The sequence below is a fragment of the Sinocyclocheilus anshuiensis genome, unplaced genomic scaffold, assembly GCF_001515605.1.
Source record: "Sinocyclocheilus anshuiensis isolate Anshui unplaced genomic scaffold, SAMN03320099.WGS_v1.1 scaffold1854, whole genome shotgun sequence".
Lineage (NCBI taxonomy): Eukaryota > Metazoa > Chordata > Actinopteri > Cypriniformes > Cyprinidae > Sinocyclocheilus > Sinocyclocheilus anshuiensis.
In genome coordinates this window covers 55254-71320 of record NW_015546040.1, presented here as the reverse complement: position 1 = coordinate 71320, position 16067 = coordinate 55254, and the positions used below count along the sequence as shown (strand labels likewise).

The window sequence follows — 16067 nt, the reverse complement described above, 5'->3', positions numbered from 1 at the left end:
CTGCTGTTTGTAAGAGACAAATCCATCAGGATTTTTTATTTATTTTTTTATCAGCTGTTTGGACTCTCATTCTGACGGCACCCATTCACTGCAGAGCATCCATTGCTGAGACACTGATGCAATGCTCAAATTTTGGGTAAACTATTCCTTTAAAGCGATCTCACTAGTGATGTTCTTTTCCTATGAGAAGGAACACTTTTCCTCTTCGTTTTGAACTCATTTCTAGTAGTTGTGTAACAGCTGTGGGTTCGTGGATCTTCAGGATGGAGTGTGAAATGTGTGTCATAATTCACACCCTCCTGAAAACTCAGTCTAGCTGAAGCGGAATCGCAAATAAACACAACTCTGAATCATAACCTTCAAAACAATTACTTTACTGTTAAATCATCATCACATGATTATAAATGCATCACTTAAAGTAGAATTTTAGACTCATTGTTCCTAAAAATGAGCAATACATGGCTAGTTTTAAATAGCTGTTTTCAGTAACCTTGTCGTTTTGCCCTTGTGTCCATAGCACTCGTCCTCACTTCTCTCTCTGTTTGCGTGCCACTGTGGTTGACCTCTGACCTCTGACTCCGTCTCACATGGCTGTGAACAATGGAATAGTTCTTAGAGATTCCGAAACATTCCGTTTGTTACACAATCCAGCAGCTTTGAGCCGGTGCAAACTCCGGTTCCCACGTGAGCAGCAGGGGCGGCTGTAATGTACATTTATCTGATGTGAACATGAGTCAGGAGACCTGATTACATTACAGACAGCCCAGTTTAAATGAGGAACCCAGCTGTGTTCGTTCTCGTATACTTTTTTTTTACACTTATTAAAGGATTAGTTCTGATAAAAATGAAAATTCTGTCATTTATTTACTCACCCTCATGTTATTTCAAACCCGTATGCTGCTGTTTCTTTCCATGGAACAAGAAAAATATGGAAGAATTGTCACAGCTTTTTCCACCAGCAATAGTTTATTGATGTCTGTCAAGCTGCATAATAGATCAAATCATCATTTTCCATTCAGTTTTTCCAAGTTTTTTCCCGACAAACTCTATATAAATTAAAATAAGATATATTTATACACTGCCGTTTAATTAATACTTTCATTCAGCAGCATTAAATTTATCAAAAGTGACAGTAAAGATATTTATAATGTTACAAAAGATTTCTGTTTGAACTTTCTATTCATTAAAGAATCCTGAAAAATAAAATGTATCATGATTTCCACAAAAATATTAAACAGCACAACTGTTTTCAACATTGATAATAATCAGAAATGTTTCTCGAGCAGCAAAGCAGCATATTAGAATGATTTCTGAAGATCATGTGACACTGAAGACTGGAGTAATGATGCTGAAAATACAGCTTTGATCACAGAAATAAATTACAGTTTAACAAATATTCACATAGAAAACAGCTGTTTTAAATTGTAATAATATTTCACAATTTTATTGTTTTTCCTGTGTTTTTCAACCCCGCCCCACCCCCCAGCCCCAAAAAAGTCTTACTATAAACTTTAGAATATATAATTATTATTTCAAAGTGTTAAAAGGTAACAGACAAAAATAACATTTTTATTATTATATTGGTCATGTTTATATATATATATTTTTTTTAATAATATGATTCTCAAGCTCCAAATGTAGTCCATAATGCGAACAGCCATTTACGCACATAAATACTCTTTATCAACAGCACAAGGAGAGGATTTTCTGGCTATTAAAATCAGCGTTCAGAAGAACAATGCCTGTAATATGACATTCTAGCAGCGATTGAGCTAATCTACAGTCACATGACACACGCTGGAAATACTGCTGCAATTATTTAGCTCATTTGAGCCAAACAGATAGAGCTCCTGTACACCAGAAATAATAAAACAGCAGATGGTTGAACATGCTGACGCACAAACAGAAATATAAATGAACCAGACAAGTGTTCCATCACCAATATTCATCTGTTTATTGACTAAAAACACAGAGTTTTAATCCTGGCTCTGTTTGACATAGTAACTAGAGATTTACTGTCATTTCAATGTCTGTGTATCCAGGTGCCCTGATCTGACTATAATTAGTACATTTGTGAAGTAAAACCAAAAGTTATTTGTTGGTTGCATAAGCCTTTAATTCAGAGCCAGTCATGGACTGAAGCAACACAATGCAGTTATTCTTCAGTAAACTGATGAATGATGGATTTCAGTGGAAGAACCTGCATCATTTTGTCCTCCAGCTCTCAGCCTGAGTACAGAGCGCTTCAGCACCATCTAGTGGCGAGAAATGAAAACGCATTTAAATAAATTCAACCGCAAGGAAACAGCGCCATCTGTCCCTTCGATGGAGAATTAATTACGACGCTTCATGTTTTATGATTGTTTTGGAATTTGAATTATTTGGTCAAAAACAATTTCGTACAGACAAATTACTGTTTAACTGTAAGGATTTTTATTTTTATTTTTTTGTTACAGACATTCAGCCTCAAACACCACCATCACACGTTGAGTATTTGTTAATGTGACCATTCTTTCCATTGCTTTTCCTCCAGGCTGAGCTTAACCAATCCATTAGGCTATTGGCTTCTTCACCTTAGTGAGCTTTATAGCATTTGGCAAACCAGCTTTTGGTGCATTAATATCACCAGCTGCACTCAAGTGCCTCCTCTTCACATCCCCAGCCCAGAGATTCTGCCAGGTTTCAACTGCGACCGAATTGAATAAGAGCTTTTGGCTTCAGATCAGGTGAATTATGAGCTCTTCATTAATGCATTTCACTGAGGTCTTTGATCATTTTATGCTGTCTCATTGCCTGCATGAGTATTTGTTGATAATATAAAATATACAATTTTATAGATAACATATATAATATCATTTATAATGTTTGTCTGTAATTTGTGAATATTAATTGCAGCATTTTATGCATTTTTTTACATGCAATATACACTCTCTTCAGAGAAGGCAAAACAAAAATAAAGTGTATTGATAATTCATCCACTTATTATGAACATAGATAGAAAGCTAGATAGATAGACAGACATACAGACAGACAGACAGACAGATGATAGATAGATAGATAGATAGATAGATAGATAGATAGATAGATAGATAGATAGATAGATAGATAGATAGATAGATAGATAGATAGATAGATAGATAGATAGATAGATAGATAGATAGATAGATAGATAGATAGATAGATAGATAGATAGATAGATAGATAGATAGATAGATAGATAGATAGATAGATAGATAGATAGATAGATAGATAGATAGATAGATAGATAGATAGATAGATAGATAGATAGATAGATAGATAGATAGATAGATAGATAGATAGATAGATAGATAGATAGATAGATAGATAGATAGATAGATAGATAGATAGATAGATAGATAGATAGATAGATAGATAGATAGATAGATAGATAGATAGATAGATAGATAGATAGATAGATAGATAGATAGATAGATAGATAGATAGATAGATAGATAGATAGATAGATAGATAGATAGATAGATAGATAGATAGATAGATAGATAGATAGATAGATAGATAGATAGATAGATAGATAGATAGATAGATAGATAGATAGATAGATAGATAGATAGATAGATAGATAGATAGATAGATAGATAGATAGATAGATAGATAGATAGATAGATAGATAGATAGATAGATAGATAGATAGATAGATAGATAGATAGATAGATAGATAGATAGATAGATAGATAGATAGATAGATAGATAGATAGATAGATAGATAGATAGATAGATAGATAGATAGATAGATAGATAGATAGATAGATAGATAGATAGATAGATAGATAGATAGATAGATAGATAGATAGATAGATAGATAGATAGATAGATAGATAGATAGATAGATAGATAGATAGATAGATAGATAGATAGATAGATAGATAGATAGATAGATAGATAGATAGATAGATAGATAGATAGATAGATAGATAGATAGATAGATAGATAGATAGATAGATAGATAGATAGATAGATAGATAGATAGATAGATAGATAGATAGATAGATAGATAGATAGATAGATAGATAGATAGATAGATAGATAGATAGATAGATAGATAGATAGATAGATAGATAGATAGATAGATAGATAGATAGATAGATAGATAGATAGATAGATAGATAGATAGATAGATAGATAGATAGATAGATAGATAGATAGATAGATAGATAGATAGATAGATAGATAGATAGATAGATAGATAGATAGATAGATAGATAGATAGATAGATAGATAGATAGATAGATAGATAGATAGATAGATAGATAGATAGATAGATAGATAGATAGATAGATAGATAGATAGATAGATAGATAGATAGATAGATAGATAGATAGATAGATAGATAGATAGATAGATAGATAGATAGATAGATAGATAGATAGATAGATAGATAGATAGATAGATAGATAGATAGATAGATAGATAATATTATCTCTCCCTAGGGAGGGCAATTTTAATTTATTATCAAATGTATAATCACACGTGTGCTCTTGAATGTGACTATATGATTATATTTATGTACTATGAAAGAGTTCATGCATTTTTATCTTCATACATTCTTTTTGTTAATTGTATTGTGTTGATTTTTTTGTGATCTTGACAAAATACTATTGTGTATCTTTGTATTTCTTGGTCCAAAAGTAACAAAAGTTATATTTATATAGGGTTCATTCAGGATATATATTCTAAATTTGCTTGTGAGCTCAGCATAACATGTTTTCTTACAATCTCACAATTTTACAATTTTGGCTTAAGAAAAAAGATGTACATGCATAATGCAGCTTTATATGTATGTATGAACACTCTATAAAGCTGCATTATGTATGTACCATTTTTTTTTTCTGATGCCAAAATGAGAGATCATGAGAAATGTTTTTATGCTGAGCCCAAAAAATGTAGAAAAACAAATGCATGGCCTCTCAGGCTTCCGTACCAACACGCCACCCAGTGGAGAGAGAAAGCATTGCACCTCAAACAAACAGCTCCAGTTCACATCCATCCAGAGCGTGCTGTGGATGTTTGCAGCTGTAATGTGACTCGAGTGCAATCCTGTTCATCCTCACATCAGAGGAAAGTCTAGAAGATTCTTAATATGTTTCTTTTGCTGTATCTGCTCCACCAGTAACACACAGTTAGTGTTCGTTCAAGTCCTTTAAAGACCAGTTCTCTACTATTTATTGTAAGCTATATTTCTAATAACTATTAGTCCTCTCTGAGCATCAAGAAATGGTTTCAAAATTTTGAAACTATAAACAGTCAGTTTGGTGTGGAAAGAAATTCTCAGTATCATCTTCAATTCCTTTCAATATTTTCTTTCTTTAAGATGTTTTATTTATTTTTTCTGTTGCATCAACAGCTAATTTGACATAAGTGCCACAACATTTCATTGTTTCTGAATCGTGGATGATTTTAGCTGGCAATCTTCATAAAGCATTTTCTGTGTAAAAGTCTTCTGTCTGCTGTGGGTGTCATTTTGAAGTCGTTTTAAGTGGAAATCTCCGACCTTTGACCTTGGTCTGTATCCAGAACAAAAAACGGTCAGACATGGATCATCCGGTTGTTTTGTGTCCTTGCTCTGTTCTTGTGCCTGTCAATCAAATTAATCATCCAAAATCTGCTTTGACCTCCACACCGGTCACCCTGAACTTTAAGATCAAGCAGGATTAAAACCAAGTTTAGGATGAAAACATTATGATGTAAAATAAACAAGTAATCCTTTAGTTTGTGTGCTATATCTAGGTAAATAAACAAATATAAGAATAAAAAAAAATTGCGACATACTGGATATCCATGTTGCCTTGCCATAAATTTGTACGTGGCCTATTTTTATTTCCATTTTGGTTCAGATTTAATATTTTTATTAAAAAAAGAAATATTAAGGCCTTCTTCAATATATGTATATATATTACAGGCAGTAGGATGATGACATCAAATGATGGAGAACATCATCAGGGAACGTCACAAATTGGATTAGAACTTTCTCAGAACAAACTCTGTTTCAGAACAAACTCTGGCAGATATTCTGAGAAATCTTCCGAGATTGTCAGAGACAAATCAGAGAGCATGTGGATGAAGGAGGGCGGCTTCATCATACTCGTTTCAGAGCTCTGACCTCTGCTTATTCCATAGCATCTGTAAACACGCAAGACATAGGAACGTGAAACACTGTCTGTCGGTCTTACAGCAAACCGCATATGGGAGAAAAATCTGATATATTTTTAAAAATATACAAAAATTAATTGCTAATATATAATTTTTTCAAAATGAAATTTTGCTGTAGTAAAAAATATTTCCCACTATTTACCTATTAGATTTCATAATTGTTTTCCAAACAGGTTCTTTTGAGGTTTCATGTTGTCATAACAGCAGTGACAATACCTTTTTATTTTTCAAAATGTTGATGTGATAATGTCATGCATTCTGCGTTCTTCTCACGAAATACTACTTAGGATTTTTATTATAGGATGGGGATATTCAGACATCTTGCTTTATTAAAGTGACAGTGTGTGCTGCTGTCTTCATCAGATTCTAGTTGTCCACCGACTCACAATCAGTTTTAATGTTCACTACACTCTTTAAAAATAAAGGTTCCAAAAGCACGTTTTTGCAGCCATGCGTTGGAGAAACCTTTTTTTTTTTTTTTTCTTTCAGACAACTGTTCTTAAAAGAAACATTTTTTTTTTCTAAGAGTGAAGAACATTTAATAATCTGAAGAACCTTTTGTGCATTGAGATGTTTCCATGAATCTTAAAAGTTATTAATGGAACCATAGATGCCAATAATAAAGCTATTTAAGCACCAATTTAAAATAAAATCTGTTACATTGAAATAACCTAAATGTCGAACCCACTAAGATTGTTTTTGATTGCCTTGCTTTTGAGAAATCATAATGTATAATTATTGAAATCTCCTCTATGTCTCTCTCAGTTATTAGCTATTTGTTCATCATATCATGTGTTCATTGATTGCTGTTACGTTTTGAGAGGAAAAGGAGAGGCCTAGTGTACATGTTCTTTACAACGTCAAGAAAAAAACGTTATTTTTCGGTGGAATTCTGTGTATTACAAGAGTGCTTGTTCTGTTAAATCACAAAACGCCTACTTCACTGTAATGCTGGACTGATTCTCGAAACAGATTATGCTGCTGCTCTAAACCTCTATTTCATGATATGAAGTTAATAAGTGACTTTTATTAGAAACAAAAACAAAATATGGCTGCATTAATGGGAGCCGAGCATAAAAAGCAGAACATGCTTTGAAATGTGACCCACAGGACTGCAGAGCGGGTCAAAGGTTAAGAGTAGATTGAAAGGTGTCATATTATGATTTTTTTTTTCTTTCTATATTTAAAACCAGACTTTGATGTACAGTGTAAACATACTGTAACTTTCAGAACTTCTTGTTCAGTCCAAAAGGAGCATTTATTGAGCTGCAAAACCAACTAACAGAAGTGGACTCCTGCTTAACAGATGAAATATTAAAAACATTATTGATATGACCAGCTTTCAGCTGTTGCATTGTGCTGTAAAGTTTGTTATAAAATTTAAACAGCCCTAAACTGACCAGATGTGAAATTTTGTGAATCATTGTTCAAGTGTGTAAATGAAATAATTTATTATTTTTATGCAATTTTTTAATGCTTTTTTCTTTGATGGCAGATATCTGTTACATTATGATGCTATTTATTTATTTATTTTTTAATGAAAAGTAGTTTTATATTACGACTGCATATGAAGATACAACTATAATTTGTAACAAAAAAGGCCATGCTGAAAAACATATGTATGACTCATTATCATTTTTTTGGCTGCTCATTATGCCGTTTCAGCCATTTTTGCTCCCACCAGCAAAAAAAAAAAAATTCTTGTAATCACATAATTCACCCATAATAATTTTGGATTAGTAACATAAAACACTGATCCACCTACACTTCTTAAATCTGTAGGCCTAAGTGTGGACTAAGCGTCTGAGGCATTGTGAAGGACATGAGGCCTGAGAGCTCTGTTGACTGATAACAGACAAAAACTGGTTTACAAAACACAGACAAAGTCCAAATTCCAAAGCACAAATTCACAATTTATAGCACTTGATTCTGCCCACATATAGAATCAGTTTGAGTCTACAGATTCTTTACAGATGCCAAAAAGCACAGTTGACACAGTCATGAAATAAACAAGTGGACAAAAGTCATAAAACTGGTGGAGTCTGTGAAATACCAGCTCACACCAGCATGAAGCTCTATGCAGGTCCAAGCTGGTTTATGGTGGTTTAGTCCTGGTCTTGCTTGTGGACCAGAACAGCCATACTGGTGCTGGTAATGCTGGTCACAGAATGTTCTTTCTGGCTCTTTGCTGGTTAACCTGGTTAAGAAAGCACCATCATTCAGAATATGCTGGTGATCAGCCATGCCGGTCTGGTTAACAGGGAACATAAAAGTCATGCATAAAATTAGACTACACAAAACAAATACACAAAAGACACTAATACAGACATTTGATCTGTTGCTCCTGTGTGCTCTGTGCGTGCTGACTTGATCATCTAAGGCTTACAATTTTATCCTACAGCAAGGAGTGAAGTATGTAAACAAATGTTTCGGCTTCAAAGCAGTCATAAAACATTGGACTGATATTTATCAGAGTGAGCTGTTTGTTCAGTTCCAGCTCATGACTGCTCATTCCACCTCCAACCGCCCCACAGGCCACAATGGCGAGAATTAAAGTTATCATTATTTTATCCTCTTCATTTCTTAGAAACCATGCTGTACTTTTTGGTCTGTTTGTTGAACGGCTTTGGCAATGTTCCTGTCCTTCTCTCCAGGCATGAACACATTGCTTTCAGATTGTTTACTATGAATTAAATGCACATGCCTAGACTTTTTGCACAAAAGCAATGTAGAGTTCAATTTAAATTTAAATTTTCAAGTGTAAAAAATGACTTATTTAGCTTAATAAATAAATAAAACTAATATATATATATATATATATATTCTCTTTCTATATAAATAAATATATATTTTAAATATAATCATAAATATGGAAAATAATATATTATATATTTATATATAAATATACATTAATATAAAATATGTATGCATATGTAAATAAGTAATATTAAAAATATTAGTAGTAGATATAAATATAATAGTGGATAAATTGCTGTTGGCAACATCAAAAACATCAAAACGAGTCCTTCTCATTGATGTCACCAAAATGACTTACCTGTATGGATGAAGGTTAAATAAATGAAAGGTTAAAATAAAAGGTTAAGGATGACAGTTGCTAAACCCCTCCCAAAATGTCTCAGATCTCCTCCCCAAAACACAGGTGAGTTGGCAGAATATAAATTTTGTGAACTTGGATTGGTCACACAGGCACTTGTGTCTCCTTTGTCTGCACTTCTGAAATCTAAAACAACAGATTTTGGGTTGAAATAAACTGGGACCATGGGGCTCGGCGTGAGTGGACTATTGTTATCTTGAACATATCTTGTAAAACAACCGGCATATGTTGTGTTTTGGATGCTGGTGAGCTGGCTGGGCCCAAACTGGATGCTTAATTAGTTTAACTAGCAAAGCTTCTTTGGTCAACAAGATTTACCAGAGTATGCTGGTTGATCAGCGCCACAGACTAGCACCAAACCAGCATAAGCCAGCATGGAAACTCATGCTGGTGTATGCTGGTCCTTTCCGCAGCGATCCTGGTCACTTTGCTGGATCGTTTTATTCTGCTGATGTTCCATTCGTTGTGTTGATTTCATCTTTGGCTCTGTTCCAATCAGGTATGGTGTTAACTTTTATATCATATATACATTATGTTTTATAGACGGGGAATGATGAGTACACGTTGACGGCAACTTCTGAGAAGGAAATCAAAAAGACCAAAAAGGGTAAAAAAAAGAAGAAGGATGTGAACGAACTGAAGAAAGAAGTGGAGCTGGTGAGAAATTAATATATACATTACACATAGCATTAACATATCTGGTATGATCTGAGGTAACACTTTATTTCGATAATCCACTTTAAACATAGTCTAAAACTAGTTAGTAGACATGTAGTTGCAAATTAATGAGAATTTGTTGACATGTAGTTACAAAGGTACTTATAGTTAGTAGAATGTCTAAAGTGGACTATCAAAATAAAGTCTGAAACTATAACTACCAAGAAAAGTCCAATACTTTCTCGACTACATTACTTAATTATTTTCTGCACATGTGAATTATCATGCTGTACAAAAATGTGATTTATAGATTTTCTCTGCTGAACTGAGATTGAAGCGGTTTTGCTCTTTTGTAGGACGACCACAAGCTGACATTGGATGAACTTTCTCGCAAATACGGCACTGACTTGAATAAGGTGAGCAGAGGTTTATTGAGAGTTTTGCAAATTTTATGTTTTTAGTACATTTTATGTGTTACTCCAGATTGCCTATATGAAATTATGTGTTTTGCCTCCTTTTATGTAAAATACAAGGAGACAAAAACTAGTTAATGATCACATTCTTTTGGTTTAAGTTGACTTTTTGATAAAACTGAAATGTTTTATGTTAAGCTTAAGATACCTGTCTTGTTTAGTCAAGACGCTTTACTGTCTTGAAATTGCATAAGAATTTGTATAGGTGTTTACAAATTTTGGTATCTCTAGTTTTTTGTCTCCACATTATTCAATGTCCATACCCTACGGCAGGGCTTGTCTTCATCCCGTGCAAAGGAGATCTTAGAGCGTGATGGACCTAATGCCCTGACCCCACCTCCTACAACTCCAGAATGGGTGAAGTTCTGCACACAGCTGTTTGGTGGGTTCCAGACACTGCTGTGGTTTGGTGCATTTCTTTGTTTCACGGCATATGGAATCCAGGCTGCCTCTAACGAAGAACCAGCGAATGACAATGTATGAGAGACAAAATGTTTTGTCTTCATTTTTATGTACTGTACATTGTCATGCATTATCTAAAAACCTCATTGTGGTTTTGCAGCTGTACCTGGGACTTGTGCTAGCTTTTGTTGTCATAGTCAACGGATGGTTCTCATACTATCAAGAATCCAAGAGCTCTAAGATCATGGAATCTTTTAGGAACCTTGTTCCTCAGGTACAGTAACGGCCTCTTAAATCATTCATGTTTAGTTGTAGCTTTCCTGTGGCATGAATGTACTCATTGTTGTGTTCTGGTTATGTAGCAAGCGTTAGTTGTGCGTGATGGAGAGAAAAAGGTCATCAATGCGGAGGAGGTAGTCGCTGGTGATCTTGTGGAGGTCAAAGGTGGAGACAAAATCCCAGCTGATCTCCGAATCATCTCTGCACATGGATGCAAGGTAAGACCTAAAGCATTTCTGAATGTAATTGTGATATTTCCCATCAATGCCTTTTTATGAAACTTCCATTTTACCTTTCCAGGTGGACAACTCCTCCCTCACTGGTGAATCTGAGCCCCAGTCTCGTACTCCTGACTTCTCCCATGAAAACCCCCTGGAGACGAGAAACATTGCGTTTTTCTCAACCAACTGTGTTGAAGGTACCAAAAAAGTTTCTGTATTATGTTGGATACATTGCATGCATTTTACAATAGCTGAACAAACTAAACAACTAAATATCTTGAATATAATAAAACCCAGGTACTGGAAGAGGGATTGTCATCAACACCGGTGACTGTACTGTCATGGGTCGTATTGCATCACTTGCCTCCAGTCTAGATGGTGGAAAAACACCAATTGCTAAAGAGATTGAGCACTTTATCCACATCATCTCTGGTGTAGCCGTCTTCCTGGGTGTGGCCTTCCTAATCCTGTCCTTGGTACTTGGATATGGGTGGTTGGAAGCTGTTGTTTTCCTTATTGGAATCATTGTCGCTAATGTACCTGAAGGTCTCCCTGCCACTGTAACTGTAAGTTAGAGTGATTGTTTAGTTATACTTTGGTTGTTTAGTCAACTGTTTCAACATTTTTAAATCAATAAATCCTGGTCATATTTTAGTATGTTTGAGCCAAAAGTGACTACTTAGCTTGTGCCTACTTATGTAGGTGTGTCTGACTCTGACCGCCAAACGTATGGCGAAGAAGAACTGCCTGGTGAAGAATCTCGAAGCCGTGGAGACTCTTGGCTCGACCTCCACCATCTGCTCTGACAAGACTGGAACTTTGACCCAGAACCGAATGACCGTCGCTCACATGTGGTTTGACAACCACATTCACGAGGCAGACACCACAGAGAACCAGAGTGGAGCCTCCTTTGACAGGAGCTCTGCTACTTGGGCCACCCTCTCACGTGTTGCTGGCCTTTGCAATCGTGCTGTTTTTCGTGCTGAACAGAGCCATCTGCCAATCCTTAGCGTGAGTTTCCCTCTAGTTATCTTAATACATATACGAGCTACATTAGGACTTGCAACTTCCAGTAGCTAATTTAGCAATGTTATTGTGAGTGAAAACTTTGTTCAATCAAATCTGTTTTGCAGCGAGAGACAGCTGGCGATGCCTCAGAGTCTGCCCTGCTGAAGTGTATTGAGCTGTGCTGTGGTTCAGTCATTGAAATGAGAGAGAAGTACACAAAGATTTGTGAGATCCCTTTCAACTCCACCAACAAGTATCAGGTATTTTTGTTGAGGTGTTCTTTAGAGATTGGTTTGTAGATTAACTGGTCATCCTAATAGGCCTTTAATATGCCTTTTCTAGCTCTCAGTCCACAAGAATCCCAATTCTTCAGAGTCTAAGCACCTGCTGGTGATGAAGGGAGCCCCTGAGAGAATCTTGGATCGATGCTCTACTATTTTGATTCAAGGAAAAGAGCAGCCTTTGGACGATGAAATGAAAGAGTCATTCCAAAATGCTTATGTAGAACTTGGAGGTCTTGGAGAAAGAGTGCTGGGTAAAGCCACCTTATGAAATTCACCTTGGGATACGCATTGAATTTATGGCAACAGAATAAAATGAACACACAAAATGGTAAATTACAGCACGTCAATAATTCTGTGACCTCTCTCATAGGCTTCTGCCACTTTAGCCTCCCTGATGACCAGTTTCCTGAGGGTTTTGCATTTGATACTGAAAATGTGAACTTCCCCACTGAGAACCTGTGTTTTGTTGGCCTCATGTCCATGATCGATCCCCCTCGTGCGGCTGTACCAGATGCTGTGGCCAAATGCCGGAGTGCTGGAATCAAGGTGTTGTCATCATCGAAGATCAACTGCTTGAATATACTGTGTCCATATTAAATTATTCCGATAATAATTACTTGTGACCATTCAATTACAAATAAGGTTATTCATTCAAAGTAATTAAAATTAATGACTCTTCCCATACAGGTTATCATGGTTACTGGAGACCATCCAATTACAGCTAAGGCTATTGCAATGGGTGTTGGCATCATCTCTGAAGGCAATGAGACTGTGGAAGACATTGCTGCACGTTTGAACGTTCCTGTTGGAGAGGTCAATCCAAGGTAAACCAATCATCTCAACCAGTTCTAGATGTGGCATGTGGAATTGCTCTAGATGTCTGCTAATGCAATGTGTACCTCTAGAGATGCTAAGGCCTGTGTGGTCCATGGTGGAGAACTGAAGAATATGAATGAAAGCGACCTGGATGAGATCCTCAAATACCATACAGAAATTGTTTTCGCCAGAACTTCTCCACAACAAAAGCTGATTATCGTGGAAGGTTGTCAGCGACAGGTACCCTCAGACAGTTATCTATCAGATCCTATTGATACTAGAAAATCTTTCCCAGCAGGAACCGTTTTAATGCATTTTATTTCTCTTATCAGGGTGCCATTGTGGCCGTAACCGGTGATGGTGTCAATGATTCTCCTGCTCTGAAGAAGGCTGACATTGGTGTGGCTATGGGTATCGCTGGATCTGACGTATCCAAACAGGCTGCTGACATGATTCTTCTGGACGACAACTTTGCCTCAATTGTCACTGGAGTAGAAGAAGGTATGTCATGATTTTGAGAACTTACTTGACTGAAGATTTATCAAGGTCACTATGACACTTATTTTTTGAATGTATCTTCCACATCAGGACGTCTGATCTTTGACAACTTGAAGAAGTCTATTGCCTACACGCTGACTAGTAAGATCCCTGAGATGTCACCCTTCCTCATGTTTGTCCTCATTGGTATTCCTCTACCTTTGGGCACCGTCACCATTCTCTGCATTGACCTGGGCACTGATCTGGTAAGAAAAATGATTATTACCGTAGAGATCTTTAAATTATTAATCTGTTTTTAACTCGTTTTAATTGTTGCCACAGATTCCTGCTATCTCATTGGCTTATGAAAATGCAGAAAATGACATCATGAAGAGACAACCCAGAAATGCTCAAACAGACAGGCTGGTGAACGCGAGGCTAATCAGTATGGCATATGGTCAAATCGGTAAGCACATTCTTACTCGATAAAGAGAGCTCTGAATTTTTTCACATAGCATCTGTTAAAGATCTTTAACATTTATACAGTTAGTATAAGCGTATATGAATATGGGCAAGCAATTAATTTTACTGTCATGATTTTCCTTTTTAGGTATGATCCAAGCAGTTGCAGGGTTCTTTACCTACATCGTGGTTATGGGTGAGAATGGATTCTGGCCCAGTTATCTGCCAGGACTTCGAGTTGGTTGGGAAGACAGATCTATCAGTGACCTGGAAGACAGCTATGGTCAACAATGGGTAAGTGTTAAAGCTTTAGCAAGCCATACATTGAAACAAAAAAGCTTCTATATTATAGAACAAATGTGAAAAATCAGTCTTTTAAATGTTTTTATAAACATTGCTTTGTTCTTGTGTTTTAATTGTCTGATGCAGACCTTTGAGGCCAGAAAGATTATAGAGTCCACTTGCCACACAGCATTTTTCATCAGTATTGTGGTTGTGCAGTGGGGTGACTTGATCATTGTAAAGACCAGAAGAAATTCCATCATACAGCAGGGAATGAAGTATGTAAACAAAGGGATGCAAACAAGCTTCAAAGAAGCCATAACGTATTGGTGGATTGTTTGTTCAGTTGCAGCACGAGGCTGCTCACCTTAAAGCCTTATCACAATTTGTTCTTTTCTTTTTTCCAAGAAACAAAGTCCTCATCTTTGCCTTTTTTGAGGAAGCTGCTCTGGCAGCTTTCTTGTCCTACTGCCCAGGCATGGACGTTGCCGTCAGAATGTATCCTCTAAGGTAAGTGGACGTATCTAGACTTTTGCACACATGTAATTGGGTGTCTTCACGCTCAAATCTTTTCATTTGTCTAGCTGACTTTGTGGCATGAGGGTTTGAAACAATGAAAAAAAAGAAAAAAATCCTTGTGTTCTTTCATGCAGACCATTGTGGTGGTTCACTGCCTTCCCATACTCACTTCTCATCTTCATCTATGATGAAGTTAGAAAATACCTCCTACGACAGAATCCAGGAGGTAATAACATATGTCCCTACAGTATTTCATTGCTTTAAGAAATTAAGAATAAAATCTAATATCAGTGCTATTTTGTTTTCAGGCTGGGTGGAAAGAGAAACATACTATTAAATCAAGACGACGTTCTATTGCAAACTTATTTTCTGAGACATTTTTCTCAAAATGATACAATGCTGTGTTTTTCAGCAAATAAATGTCTAATTTTATTGAGCTGAATTTTTGTGTGTTTTTTATTAACCAACAGAACATATAAAATGTCACTATGCAAAAAGGGTTTTAGTGAAAATTAAAAAAAAAAATCATATAAGGTGATATAAATAATAAAAAAGCCATTTATGAATTCAACATAAAGGCATGGTGTAGTTACATCATCTACCAGCAGAGGTCTACTGATAGATAAAGAAAATCAACCAAACCTTAGCCTAACCGGCATTTAAATTAGTATGATAAAAAAAAGTGCCTATTCAGTGCAGCATAGGTCACATGCTCAATGCTGATTCTCACAGCTGACAGAAAACAAGACAACAACAGTAAAGTTTAATGTGACTATAAATGCACTGCTGCTGCATTTAGCAGACACTTTTAAGCGAAGTCACTTGTGCTGCTTTCAGTTTACATATATCAGTCTATATTTATCAGCCTTCTCTGGGAATTGAA

General features: G+C 35.8%; 1 protein-coding gene across 1 annotated transcript; it reads left to right on the top strand.

Moving 5' to 3' along the window:
• The first annotated feature begins 9409 nt into the window (after window positions 1-9409).
• LOC107698906 (sodium/potassium-transporting ATPase subunit alpha-1-like) lies at window positions 9410-15533 on the top strand. The gene is made up of 22 exons (XM_016500042.1): window positions 9410-9480; window positions 9848-9961; window positions 10318-10377; window positions 10708-10911; window positions 10997-11110; window positions 11199-11333; window positions 11416-11533; window positions 11634-11902; window positions 12039-12347; window positions 12470-12604; window positions 12687-12879; window positions 12999-13174; window positions 13316-13452; window positions 13534-13684; window positions 13777-13945; window positions 14033-14187; window positions 14264-14387; window positions 14532-14677; window positions 14813-14943; window positions 15074-15175; window positions 15319-15410; window positions 15493-15533. The coding sequence occupies exons 1-22, from the start codon at window positions 9469-9471 to the stop codon at window positions 15519-15521; spliced, it is 3075 nt and encodes a 1024-aa protein (XP_016355528.1). The 5' UTR covers window positions 9410-9468; the 3' UTR covers window positions 15522-15533.
• Window positions 15534-16067: the final 534 nt, after the last annotated feature.

What these genes read in the sequence shown, in the direction of transcription:
- LOC107698906 (XM_016500042.1), top strand. An exon ending in ACTCCACCAACAAGTATCAG is followed by an intron (nt 12,605 to 12,686) that starts GTATTTTTGTTG and finishes TGCCTTTTCTAG; the next exon opens with CTCTCAGTCCACAAGAATCC. An exon ending in GTTGGAGAGGTCAATCCAAG is followed by an intron (nt 13,453 to 13,533) that starts GTAAACCAATCA and finishes GTGTACCTCTAG; the next exon opens with AGATGCTAAGGCCTGTGTGG.